The sequence below is a fragment of the Pygocentrus nattereri genome, chromosome 11, assembly GCF_015220715.1.
Source record: "Pygocentrus nattereri isolate fPygNat1 chromosome 11, fPygNat1.pri, whole genome shotgun sequence".
In the NCBI taxonomy this organism is placed as follows: Eukaryota; Metazoa; Chordata; class Actinopteri; order Characiformes; family Serrasalmidae; genus Pygocentrus; species Pygocentrus nattereri.
The window spans coordinates 3,730,025-3,744,278 of record NC_051221.1 but is presented as its reverse complement, the minus strand read 5'-3'; the positions used below and the strand labels follow the sequence as shown (position 1 = coordinate 3,744,278).

The 14,254-nt window shown below is 41.6% G+C and overlaps 1 protein-coding gene across 4 annotated transcripts in view; it reads left to right on the top strand.

The window, feature by feature from the left end:
* Positions 1-14,254, top strand: part of LOC108412014 (zinc finger protein 501-like) — a 32,506-nt gene that overhangs the window by 14,703 nt on the left and 3,549 nt on the right. The window contains exons 5-7 of one of the 4 annotated variants that reach the window (XM_037542647.1): positions 1,815-2,740; positions 8,610-8,625; positions 10,763-13,651. In XM_037542647.1, coding sequence (XP_037398544.1) covers positions 1,815-2,740; positions 8,610-8,625; positions 10,763-11,732 — 1,912 coding nt within the window. In that variant the 3' untranslated portion in view covers positions 11,733-13,651. Of the gene's footprint in view, positions 1-1,472; positions 3,379-4,250; positions 5,530-7,284; positions 7,304-7,358; positions 7,443-8,609; positions 8,626-10,381; positions 13,652-14,254 lie in introns of those variants that run through there. The other 3 variants (XM_017683856.2, XM_017683855.2, XM_017683857.2) reach the window with 3 other exon arrangements.

Genomic DNA, 14,254 nt, shown 5'->3' with positions numbered 1-14,254 from the left:
AGAAGGCTAATGGTGGCTCTGTGATTTTGGGATGCTGTTCTGGTTGGGTTGGAGAGCATCAGAGATGTGTACTAACTAGTCCTATTTATTCAGTTACATATAAGACACTTTGATGGATTTGCACTTTAATGAATGTTTCTAGATGATGGTACCTCTTATTTTACTCCTTTTGTTAATTGTGTCATTGAGTAATCTAATCTTTGGGCAGTTCCATTTTAGTCATTAACACTGAGTAGCTTTTTTTGTGGGGAACTCAATTTCATTGTTGTGTTGGTTAGTCACACCTCTTCTTTTTGAGCTTTTGCGTTTTATTTTTGACCATTTGGGTCCAAAAGGAGAAGAATATATCAAATCAAATGAGCCTATCAAATGTCAGTTCTTATGTTGATAGAGGCCTGTGTGGACCCTGATGTTCCCCTGAAGTTCTAGACGTTACTAAATTACTTGCTTTTATTGCTGCTACTCCTTTTTTGCTAGTTCACTTTCAGTTCTTGGGATATTATTTCCTTAAAATTTATATGGGTTTCATTTTGGGTGAGGGGGTGGATATCGCTGGTTATGATTGGGTGAGGGATTGCCGGCTAAATTTGGGTGGAGATTACAGCACAACTTTGTAATTTCTCCGGCCCTTTATGTAATTTATCCAGTAATCTAATCTTAATCTTTGGTTGGTGATTGAGGGCTTTCTTGAGAGAGAACAAAGCTGTCCAGGAGCCCGATGTATGAACTGATTATGAAAGTTCTTGAAAGGGTTGTTAAAATTAGAATATAGAAATGGGCCTGTGATTGGACAGAAATAGTTAGCCAAACCAATGATAACCAATGATACCTTTTTTAAATGACAAAACATGGAAAAAAGAAACAATTATCAATTAAGAGTTCTTTCTTCCCATCTATTTTTGCCCTACACATGAATCACTTCAACTAGATTCTGTCATTTAAAAATGTCCTGTGGTAATGTGTCTAGTTAATCATTATTATTGATTTAATCAGAACTTGACTGTAGATTCAGATAATAAACATTTAACTCCTAAACAGAGTCATGGTGAAAAATACCTGTCCAGTTAGCTTAAAAGGGAGCTTTCTAGTATTGGAAACAATGAGTGAGAGTATCTTTGTGTTCCTTGGCCAGTAAAAATTTCAAATCAATCCTTCTACTGTTTAATGACTGACATGATCAGTTTTTTTTGGTCTCATGAGCCAAGCGTAACTCTTTGGCCCAGAAACACTCTGGACATCCCAGTCGTTTGTAGTTTGAAGCTCTCCTTTTCCTCATCAGAACATCTCCAAAATTCTTCTGCTCTCTTCTGTAGTATACAAAAAAAAATTTATGTTGCTGGCCTTTCTGCAATAATGACATCATATTGTATCAAATTTTATGATCACGATCGGCCAACTTTTACTCTCAGATCAAAGTCTGTCACTATTTTGTTGCCTTTGATTTTTTTTTTTGTTTCTTTTTTCTGCTCCAGTATGGAATGACCTCCGCTCTCAAGTTGTCTCTTGCTCCTAGTGTCCACTTTCTCCTCGGTGCTAACTTGCATCCACATCAAGGAACACCACCAAGAGGAATATGTCCCAATGTTGAAAGTACAAGAGATTAAACCTGAGGACATGGAGTCCAAAAGCTCCATTGCTGAGACCACATCCTCTACAACCCTCCATACTAATGCATCTCACAAAGCAACTCATAAAAATATAGGCGTTGAAAGAACTCACCAGTGCTTAGAGTGTGGAAAGAGTTTTACAGAGAGACAAAAACACCAGTGCACTGACACAGGAGAAAAGCCATATCACTGCTCAGACTGTGGAAGACGTTTTACTAGACAGGGTAATCTCCAAAAACACCAGTGCGTTCATGCAGGAGAGAAGCCGTACCACTGTTCAGAGTGTGGAAGACACTTTACTAGGTTGGGGAATCTTCAAGTACACCAGCGGATTCACACAGGAGAGAAACCGTATCACTGCTCAGAGTGTGGGAAGAGTTTTAATCGACAGAGTAATCTTCAAACACACCAACGTATTCATACAGGAAAGAAGCCATATTGGTGCTCAGATTGTGGAAAGAGTTTTACCAGACAGGGTAATCTCCAAACGCACCAACGGATTCACACAGGAGAGAAACCATATCACTGCTTGGAGTGTGGACAGAGGTTTAATCAACAGATTAATCTTCATATACACCAGCGCATTCACACAGGAGAGAAACCGTATCACTGCTCAGAGTGTGGGAAGAGCTTCAATCAACAAAGTAATTTCCAGATACACCAGCGCATTCACACAGGCGAGAGACCGTATAGCTGCTCAGAGTGTGGACAGAGGTTTAATCAACAGAGTTCTCTCCAAGTACACCAGCGCATTCACACAGGGGAGAAACCGTATCACTGCTCAGAGTGTGGACAGAGCTTCAATCAACAGAGTTCTCTCCACGTACACCAGCGCATTCACACAGGGGAGAAACCGTATTACTGCTGTGAGTGTGGACAGAGCTTTATTAGACAAAGTGATCTCCAAAGACACCAGCGCATTCACACAGGAGAGAAACCGTTTCACTGCTCAGAGTGTGGACAGAATTTTACTAGACTGAGTAATCTGCAGACACACCAGCGCATTCATACGGGAGAGAAACCGTATCAGTGCTCCCAGTGTGGGAAGTGCTTTAATAAACAGGGTGATCTCCAACGGCACCGCCGCATTCACTCGGGAGAGAAACCGTATCGCTGCTCGGACTGTGGAAAGAGTTTTGCTGCACAGAGTAATCTCAAGAAGCACCAGCGCATTCACACAGGAGTGAAACCGTATTACTGTTCAGAGTGTGGAAAAGGCTTTACTGTACTGAGTAATCTCCGAAAACACCAGCGCGTTCACACAGGAGAGAAACCATAGCGCAGGGTGTAGATTTGAATTTACAGACCCACAAACGGTGCTTCACCATACAAAACATGCAGCATGATATAGCACTAGGCACCATGGAGACGATCAGCGCACCACTCTCTATTTACCTTGTTGGCTTTTAAAACGTGTTGATAGAAATCAGTACATTGCTGAACCAGTGCTTGGTAATTAACGATGCTCAGTGCCTGTTTTGTACCAAAAATTCTTGACAAATACCTGAGCCTCCTCCAAAGCCACAGTGTTTGACTGTAGCAGTGGGTGGGCCATTTAAACAGTCAGAGTCTTCAGTAAGCTGAAGTTTCATCCTCTGTAAAGAAAGCAGTCAAGACCCGAGAGTCCGCGCCACAACCATCAGCCAGGCAGTCCTCTGCAAACTGAAGTCTCTTCTTCTGTGAAACAAGCAGTCAAGCATCTAGAGTCAACACCACAACTCGCTCTACTGTCCAGTTTGAGATGAAAAGGGCCCGTCTGAATTATACAGTGGTGAGTTAATCAGTTCTCACTGCATCAAAACGAAAACAACACTGAGTATTCATAAATGTTCACTGTTTACTGTTGAAGCAACTGTTCTCGTATAAGCAACATCCAGGAGGTTTACACTTGGATGACATCCCAAGATCTGGTTTACATTTAGAGGCCAAGAATTTTACACATACAAGGAATTTAGTGGTTTTATGGCTGCGGATTTACTAAACAAGGTGGTAACTGTTGGAAACCTGCCTCACACGTTGCCGGAGGAGACCTGCAACTATAAAGTGATATATTGTGTCTAAGACAGTAAAACACAATTATAAATAGACTATATCAATTTGAGCTGGTAGTCTTGGCTGTAGTCTGAGTGTGATCATTTTCCTCCACTTTAATGATCAGTTTGTCAAAGGTGCTTGCGATTATTATTATTATTATTATTATTATTATTATTATTATTATTATTATTTATTTATTTTTTTAAACAAATTATCTGTGTAAGTGTACTGAAAAAACATCTAGCTGGGATTCGTCTGTTTACACGGCTAGTCTCTAGAGCTCTACAGTCAGCATGGCTAAAAATGCGCCACATAACAACGGGCCTCAGGGAAAGAAACAAGCATCGAAGAATCAAGGAATAACCCCAAAAGTGCAGTTTATTCGGATTTTTACACAAGCCAAATTCTAGATGTCGTAATTTCTTAGTTGGAGATAGCTGAAGGATGAAGACACTTCATGTACAAGCATGAGGTTTTCTTGCTAACTTATTTAGTGCCTGTCCAAAGGACAGCGCTGGCGGCTATTTCTTTATCCATCCACTGGGTTGTTACATTTTTTGCACATTTGAGAGATTCGAGATGCTGTGTCAGTGCTGTTTTCTCTTTTAGGGTGCTTTAAGGTTTTTGCTGTGTGCTGTGTGGGAATCTACAGTCTACCTTATCCTCTTCACTTCATCACATGTGGTCTTTTCCTGGTGGTGTCTGGGGAGGAAGGAAGAGAAGAAATATCAACAAGAAGTGGACTCCAGACTGGATGCTAGAAACCTCTCAACAGTAGACCAGAAGATCACATCCTGAAGAAGATCTTGCACACAAACACACACTCTCTCTCTCTCTCTCTCTCTCTCTCTCTCTCTCTCTCTCTCTCTCTCTCTCTCTCTCACTTTTGCCCTCTTACATAATCTGTTGATGTCCCTCCTGTTTAGAGTGTGTTGTATTTCAGGGATGTGACGTGATGGTGTCTGTATAGGAGAGTATTATGTGATTTGTAAAGGATCCCTACTGCTACATGTCCATGCCCCATGAACACGTATTTCTCATGTAGTCTACACAATAATATCCTCTTTTTCTCAGAAGTGGCTTATCAGTGATGGCCTCTACAGCAGGGGTGTCCAGCGTTATCCGCAAAGGGCCGGTGTGGTGCAGGTTTTCACTCCAGCAAAGCAAGAAGTCACCCAGTGACACAGTTGAAGAACTAAGACCAGCTGATTGAACAGTTGGGGCCAGGTGTGCTCCGGCTTGTTTGGACCTGCAACCACACCGAACCCTTTGCAGATAAGATCCGACACCCTGCTCTACAGCCTGTGATATAATTTGAGACTTTATGCATGCCGAGGCAGATAACAGATAAAATCATTTAATCCAGAGTATGCCCAAGTAGATGAGACTTCCCTTAATCTGTTGATCTCTTTGGTCTGTCATGCCACACATATTGAACGTGTAACCACAGCAATGAGACACCTGAAGTTCAGTGAAGTTCAGAGGCCGTTTCCACAAAGCACACAGCTTAATTACGCTATAGCCGTGTGGTTACAGTGCAGAATATAGGAAGGAAAGACGGTTGGGACACAACCGATAAAATGTATCTTACACATTGTTCTGGTGGCAGCTGAAGAACTTCTCTCAGAAGATGCATTGCCAGTGTCTCAATTCCGCCGTATTGTCCTGGACGAGCTTGAAAGAGGTTGCAAACTTGCATCACTGAGGTTTTCTGTCCTGCCACTACTTGCAAAAGGGTAACTCTTTCTATTTAAATGCATCTAGAGCACAGAGTATGTGTATATCGCTGCTGTCGGAAGAAAAGCTTGTATCTCCGTTTTTGTCATTTTTCAGTTTTTGACATAATTTCAAAGGACCTGTTGCCCTTTACATTGTGTGTAAATTTCATGATGGATGGAGCAAAAGAAACGGCCTAAAATGACTTGGAAAGATGTCCGATTCCTTTGACTTGCATTAAAACTACAGTATGTTTTTTCTTTCTCCTGTAAAGTTCTAATTTTGGAGATACGAGGTTTTCTTCCGACAACAGCGATATGCTAAGCAGTGTGCAGGCATCAGCAGTTCTAAGGAACATGTCCCTCATGGCCATTATGAAACGGTGGTTAATGCTTTCGCTGAAGGTACTGCGTTTGAGCAGTCTTAAGCGTTCAGTGAACTGACACCTCCTGCCCAGTGTCATTTCTGTGCTACGCTCATCTATTATGCAGTTATCAAAGATTAGTAATAAAAGGTGGTTATCGCTGTAAAAAAACCTTGTATCTCCATTTTGACCTAATTTAAAAATGCCTTTTGATCCTTATGCTCTGTGTAAATTTCCTGAAGAATGAACCAAAGGAAACGGCCCAAAATTACATGGAAGAAATTCTGGTTCCATTGATTTACATTAAAGCTATTATTTTGGAGATACAAGGTTTTGTTCTGACAACAGCATTACAGTAATATTACTGTGCACTAGAATCGTTATTTATCACTATTGTACCTTTTTTAAAATTATGTTTAAAAAAATCGACTCCTCATTATACAGGCTTTGCTGGGCAAATCTTATGCTAGAGCCAGCTTTTGCCATTTTAATGTATGTAAGATAATCTTGTACAGTATACAGTTAAAATGTAAAATGACTGGGGCAGTCGTGGGCTGGACGTTAGGGAACTGGCCCTGTGACCGGAAGGTCGTCGGTTTGATCCCCAGTGCCGACAGCACATTACTCGGGTGTCCTTGAGCAAGACACCTAACCCCCAATCGCTATCCAGGCACCGTGGACAGGGCTGCCCACCGCTCCGGGCAAGTGTGCTCACTGCCCACTAGAGTGCATGTGGGGTTCAAATGCGGAGGTGAAATTTCCCTGTTTTTGGGACTAATAAGGTTCACTTAAACTTATTTATATATACTTATACATATTTTATAATTACTAAGAAGAAATTCTTACTATGCCAGATTGCAATGATTGTTATAAACTTTAAGCATTTTGTGTGTAAAGAAAAGAAATGTGAATGAAATGTAAAGAAACACATTTTATTCCACGCATTCTTGTTCTGAGAGCGTTAGAGGGGTGAAATGTCCCACTGTGATGAACTGGGATGAAACCACTGTAGCTGATCTAATGCTGGCTGTGACAGTAGAATAACGAAGATGCAATAAAAACTCGTCTCTGACCACATTCACTCAGTTCTGCAGCTGTTTTATCGAAAACGAATGAACTTTCATACGATTTGGGAATTTTGTAGTTATTGTTTTAGGCTTACCGTTCATTTACTTGTTTACTTAGTTATTTATCTATTTTTTTCATTTAGCTTTCTTTTATTTGCTTTAATTATTTTATTCCTATCTGACTTGTCATTTGTGATATTACATTTTTTATAGTTTTATTGGTTTATTCTGATACGGTTGAACTCTGAACTCAACTCTTAGGATTAGCGTTATTTTAAAATATTTATAGATTTTTGATATATATTTATCAAAGCTTTTAATGTTTTTTTACAGTGTCCTTTCCAATTGTTAAGGATTTCTGTGTAGGCCTGTTTACACTTTAAATGAGGGTCACCCGCAGTGTACTCTGAGTTTAAAGGTTGATTGATTGATTGATTGATTGATTGATTGTCAGAACATGGGTGGAATTTTAAAAATGACACCCTGATGTCCACAGTGATCACGTGGTTCCAGTGTGTATGCCCCTATAGTCCAGGTGGGGGCGCTAGCTCTTTATTTGTCTTTCTCCAACGATAATGAAGAGGAGGAGAAGAAGAAGCTCTGCTCAGTGATCTGCAGTGTTGTTGGAGAGGAGCAGGAGCTGCCCTGTTGGAGGTAAAGAGCTGTTTAACACGCTTTCAGGGTGTTTACAGGGTGTTTCAGCTCACTCTTCCAGAAGGGGCTGGAGAAATATTGGCATTTTTCAAAAGTACCATGTGTGTGAGCTGAGGAGGCCAGTGTTAGCTCTTAGCATTCAGATGTTGGGAGATGTTTTTCTAGTTGGGTTGGGTTGGTGAGGCACAGAGGTGGCTAGAAACTAGTGACGTTTGCAAAAGATGACCCTTTACTTCCATTGCAGTGGTGCACTTCCAGTCATTTCAATTCAGACCTTTCATTTTTGGGTTTTGATGCGGTTTGTTGTGTTGGTTCAGCTCCTGGGCTGCTGTGCTGTTTGGATATTTAGCATTTTATTCACACACAAAAAGCTGGTTCTTCAGGGGTTCTTCAGTAAAGGCCGTTGTTCTGTTGAGAACCCTTGAGTTCTATATTTAACCATTTCAAGCTTAAATGTCCTGCTGGGCCAAAAACAGCACATGCCAGCATGCATTCCATGCTGGTCTAGCTAGTCACCCAGCATGGTCGTGCTGGTTGTCCAGCATACCATACCAACATTCACAAAATATGCTGGCGTTGCTGGTTTTTCTAGCAGGGTGGAGCTTTGCATAGTGAAATGGTTCTGTAGATTGGTGTAGGATGTGTTTGTATATGGTTCTATGTTGCGCCAAAAAGGGTTCTGCTATTGTGAGAAGCTTGACATCTCGTCAGTAGAAGAACTCATTCTGGTGCTATATAGGACCATATGCAACACATTCTTCACCAGTCAAAGAACCATTTATACATGCAAATGGTTCTATGTAGACCTCATGGTTCTGAACAGAACCATTGCTTTTACTACAAAAATCTTTGAAGAAGCATCTTTCTTAAGCGGGTAGGGCAACATGGTGACCTGCTTGCTGATGTGAAATGAGAGGCTCCAGCAGTTTTAGGGTTTTGGTGGGGGTTGCTGGGAAATCAAAAGGTAGTAAGAGCCTTTCTAACAGTGTGTGTCATTTATCCAGTAATTCTAGTCTGTTGTGCAGATTCAGAAGGGGCAAAGCTGTTGAGCAGCATGACGGCCTGGTGGTAAAAACTGGCTTGGGCGTGGGGGTGGGCGATATCGCCAAAAAACATCATCGTGATCATTTTTTTTGGTTTTGGAACAGAAAATAGTCCCTGGTAGAGCTGCATCTGAAAGATGGTATCACCTAAGTCTTAATTCACATACTGTACTACAGTGTATTCAGTTAAACAGGACCAGTTATGGTGCTTTTGCAATTAAACCTACAGTTGTTAAGTATCTTTAAGTGGCGGTTATGTGTTCATAATTGTGTGTATAGTTAGGTAACGTATTTTGATAAAAATAAAGTGTCACATGGCTGAACCCTAACTTGGCACTCTGGGGTTTGATCTGTCACTTTGATCATTTACAGAATTAATGTGAATTAGGCTTGACCTGTTTAATGATAACCCGGTTTGTATATTAAAAAAGATCATTTCCTATACCAATAATGGGCTATAACGATAGCTTGTAGCCGACCTCAACACAGTACGTTTTAGTTACGTTATCTTAACAAGTAGTAAAATAAAAAGGCAAAAAGGGAAGGGCGAGCAGAAAATGAATACATTTGGGAAATGGTTACTAAATACTCACAGCAACGGAAAAGCAACACTTTATAAGATATTAATCTAGGTTTAGGTGTTGGGTTGTGGGTAAGGCTAGGATCAGTGCGAAGGTTGAGGTTAGAGATCAGAGAAAGTTAAGGTGAAATGAATAGTTTTTCTAGGTTAATAAAACTTGAATGCAAGGTGAGTGTCAGCATGTCTTATGTAAACTGACTACACATACGAACTAGCAACCAGGTGAGTGTAAATGGAGGCATGTAAACAAGCGTTAATATCCTGCTGTACAGAAGTGGAAGATGAAGATAATACATGGCCAAAAGTATGTGGACTGGTGTGTTTGGCAAAGGCAAATGCTGGCAGGAGAAGGTTATAACACAGAGTTCAGTGATTTGCAGTGTGTCAGGTTGATAGGATTCCACTTTTCCAACAAGTCAGCTTGGCAAAAGTCTGACCTGCTAAAGCTTCACAAACGGAAAAATCAAGGAGCAACAGCAGCTCGGTGGTAAAGCAGTGGGCCACACAAGCTCAGTCTGATGCGTGCAAGGTCATACCCGTTTTGTCTGATTCTGTCTTTTCAAGTTAAGTGTCAGAACATCTGTTTGTCCATGGGTACATGGGTTTTTAGAAGGGAAAGAAGAACTGGCTGGCCTGTTCTCAGCCCATGAAGAGTTAGTTGTAAGATACCAGGGCTTTGCAATGTTCACCTGCATGTATTAGAGTTTTGACCGTTTGCAACACTGTTAGCTTGTGGGTAATGTGGTGGATAAACTTATACATAAAGTCTTGGCTCTAAAAAGGCTTTTAACTGGAAGCACTAACATCATAGGGCATTAAATAGTGCCCCAAAATGAGAAATCAGCTTTCAGGATCTGTATGGAGCAGACATTAAGAATATTGTCTATCGTAAGTTTCTAAAACATCTACTATTGATTTTAAATAAACAGTAACTCAGGTTTGGGGAATAGCTTAAGTCCTGTTTTATGGTCTGCTTATAGAAGAATATGGTCGTTGCACTGCCTAACGATGCCCAGTCTGGGGGCAGAGGAGGGTTAAGTTCTTTGTGCGAGGGCACAACCAGAAGTATCCAGTCAGTCATGGGATTTGAACTTACAACCTTCTGGTCACTGGCTCATTTCTCTTACTACTAGGCTAAAGGCCACCCTGGACATGCTGGTATAGCTTTAGGGAATCCCAAACTGACATTAAACAGATAACTGAATAATATTTTACACATTATATCCTATTATTTATAATGTTATGAACACTTTAATCCCTTATGTTTGTGCTTGTTACTAATGTTTTCCATTTGACTTTCCCGTTTTCTCTTCCAGAAAGAAATGGTCTCTGTTGCAAGTCTTTTCATCCGTTTAGTGTCCACTCTGCTACACAGTTGTACTACACAAATTACCTCCACAAAGTCATCAAAATACAGTAAGAAGAGGGATGTGTTGCACTGCTGAAATGAGGCAAGATTGAATATGTGAGAATATGCTCTCCACAAGTTCCAGTACACAAACTTCTTCTGCTGGTCTGCAAACCAACACGTTTCCCAGACGTCCACAAAAAAATACAGGCAAAGAGAGAGCTCACCACTGCTCAGACTGTGGAAAGAGCTTTACTGATAGACATAACCTCCAAATTCACCAGCGGATTCACACAGGAGAGAAACCGTATCACTGCTTAGAGTGCGGGGAGAGTTTTAATCAGCAGAGCAATCTGCAGGTACATCTGCGCATTCACACCGGAGAGAGGCCGTATCAGTGCTCAGAGTGTGGGAAAAGTTTTAGTAGACTGAGTAATCTTCACCTACACCAGAGCATCCACACAGGAGAGAAGCCTTACCACTGCTCAGAGTGTGGGAAGAGGTTTAATAAGCGGAATCATCTCCAAAGACACCAGCGCATTCATACAGGAGAGAAACCGTATCACTGCTCGGAGTGCGGGAAGAACTTCACAGTACAGAGTCATCTCCAAACTCATCAGCGCATCCACACGGGAGAGAAGCCGTATCACTGTTCAGAGTGCGGGAGGAGCTTTAGAGAGAGTGGTACCCTCAAAAAACACCAGCGTACTCACACGGGCTTGAAACCGTATCACTGCTCTGAGTGCGGGAGGAGTTTTACTCGACTCAATTCCCTCCAGATACACCAGCGCACTCACACAGGAGAGAAACCGTATCACTGCTCGGAATGTGGGAGGAATTTTACGAGACAGGGTCATCTCCAACAGCATCGGCGCATTCATACAGGAGACAATTCATTCCACTGCTCAGAGTGCGGGAAGAGTTTCAATCAAGAGAGTACTCTCCAGATACATCGGCGCATCCACACAGAAGAGAAACCGTATTGCTGTCCAGACTGTGGCAAGATCTTTACTAGGCATATTCATCTCCAACTACACCAGCGCATCCACACGGGGGAGAAACACTATCACTGCTCGGACTGTGGAGAGGGTTTCAACCAACAGAGTGATCTCCAGTTACACCAGCGCATTCACACAGGAGACAAACAGTACCACTGCGCAGACTGCGGAGAGAGTTTCAACCAACAAAGCGATCTCCAACTACACCAGCGCATTCACATAGAAGAGAAACCGTATTGCTGCTTTGAGTGTGGGAAGATTTTCACTAGACTGAGTCACTTCCAGTTACACCAGCGATTTCACCCAGGAAATAAATCATAATGGCGCTCAGCATCTGGGAGGAGCTGCAGGCGTTTGTAGGTTTGTAGGAAGGTGAAAACATGTCAAATCAGAAAACACGATTTTGTGCTGCTAACTGTACCTCCAAGCTCCACTAAAGTTATTCCTGTATTCCACTACACTGCCTGGTCCAAATAGTCACTGTTTGAATTTAAATAAGCAAACACCTACAAACCTTTGTTTAGTTAATGACTGCAGTGATTAATAATATTCAGCTGGCAGCAATTCTTTCAGCCCTAACTTATGCAGTGAGTAGCTTCTCGTTTCTTAAACCATGTCAGAAGACGTGTCCCATGGTCATGGAAAAGATGTTATTTTGTCTGAGTATTGGCCTGCGTTCCGCAAAGAAATCAATTAAGGAGATTGAATTACTGAAATTGCTGGAGTTGAGTTAAGATCTGTCCAGTGTGTAATTAAAACCTAGAAGGATAGTTGTGAACCCTTAACTTTGCAGAAGAAATGTGGTTGGCGAGCACCTAAACGCTTGGCTAGCTGTGTTTAACAGTGAAGTAATAGCTGCGACGAGAAGTCACAGCTGTTTGGCCATGAGAAACCACTTGTTAGTAAGCCTAACTGGAAAAAGAGGCTTCAGTTTGCTAGGGAGCGTAAAGATTTGATTCCGGAGCAATGGAAATAGGGCATGTGGTGTGGTGAGTCCAGATTTACCCAGTTTAGAGTGATGGGAACGTCAGGGTAAGAAGAGAAGTGCAGTACCCGCTGTACCAGCCTCTGGTGGCAATGTAATGATCTGAGGTTGCTTCAGTTGATCAAGTCAGGCTCATTAATGTTATGTGGCAATAAAATAAACACAGCTGGCTACCTGAATGTAGTGAATGACCAGGTTATCGCATTAATGGTTTTGGTTCTCCCTGATATCTCGGGCATATTCAAGAACAACAGTCCCAGGATTCATTGGGATTAAATTGTGAACAAGCTCTTCAGGAAGCATATGAAGTCATTTCGAGTCGTGACCTTAACCTCACTGGAAAAAATAAAGTCTGTTTTAGAGAAGACTTAGGAAGTGGTTTGACTCTCCCGTCATCAATACAAGATCTCAGCCATACATTTCTGCAGATCTGGATGGAAATAAATGCTGTGAAGTTCCTAAGGTTGTTGAAACTTGGTCACAAGTTGCACCGTAACCGAAGCAAAAGGCGGTCCGGCTAAATTAGTGTGTGACTGTTTTTTGTATCAGGCAGCGTATATATGCATTTTAAAATACACTATATGGACAAAGTTATGTAGACACCTGTATAAGCTTGTTGGACAGTCCATCTCAAAATCATGAGCATTAATATGTCCTGCCAGTGAAGTGTGACTCCTCATTCCAGGGAACACGTTTCTGCTGCTCTAGAGTCCAGTGGTGGCGTCGCTTTACACCACTCCAGCAGACAGTTGCCGTTGCACATGGTGATCTTAAGCTTGTGAGCAGCTCAGCCATGGAAACCCACCCATTTCATGAACTTATAACACTTAGTTCTTGTGCTGAAAATGAAGTAGGCCCTTTCCCAAAGCTCACTGTATAACAGTGTAAAATTTGTTGTAGTAACCTTTGAAACGAAAGGGAACTCCATCAAAATGAAACTTTCATACTTTAATGTTTGTCTGCCCTGTGGAGAGGGCAGAGTTGAGAGCTGAGGAGACCTGGTTCACCTATCATCAGGAGGCGTTCTCAATTAATATTCAAGCCTCCCATCAAGCACACGGCGTCTGAATCAAGGAAAATGCAACAATTCATTATCCATCCAAGCCATCGGAGCTGAAGAGTAGCTGACATGCTTTTTAAAGCTGAAGTTTCATCTTTTGAAAAGCAGTCAAGAGCCGCAAGTCAGCACCACAACAAACTCTGCTGTGCTGCATGATGTGAAAAGAGCCGTGTTTGAAACGTCAGTCTGTCAGTGGTGAGTTGTGCTGTTTAGGTTTAACGTTTCTTATGAAAAGTAGAAGCTTATTTAATGTTTTCTCAATGCTGTTCTAGCGTTTATTTCATTTGTAAGGAAATGAAGTTCGTGTTACAAATTGCCATATAGAATAAGAAAATATGTCACGAATATGTCGTACATCAGTTACGGTCTTGTGCGTATGTTTATTATGATGGGCAGTAGCACACAGAAAGCTCCGGTTCTGTTCCCTGAGCTTGACAGTCATTTTTCTGTTGCTAATGTAAATGCGCTTGCAGTGCAGCAGGCAGTTTTCTTTTCTGTGGTCCTGTCAGTTGGATTCATGTTGTATTTTGAGGATAACAGTTCATGTGCATTCCATATTACATCTCATTAAATACAGTACATCTAGTGTTGGCTAAGCTAGCTGGCAAACAGTAATTATGCTGTTACCATACTCCATTTCATTCTGCAGCTCACTAGTGTTTTGTGCTCACATCATGGATTTAAACTGTCACTGTCCTCGTCTTGATGGGAAAGGTCAGGAGGAGGCTGCCCACACACAAACACACTGTAATGGATGTTGCCTGTTATTATGTGTCTACAGTGTAAAGCTCTGAGAGT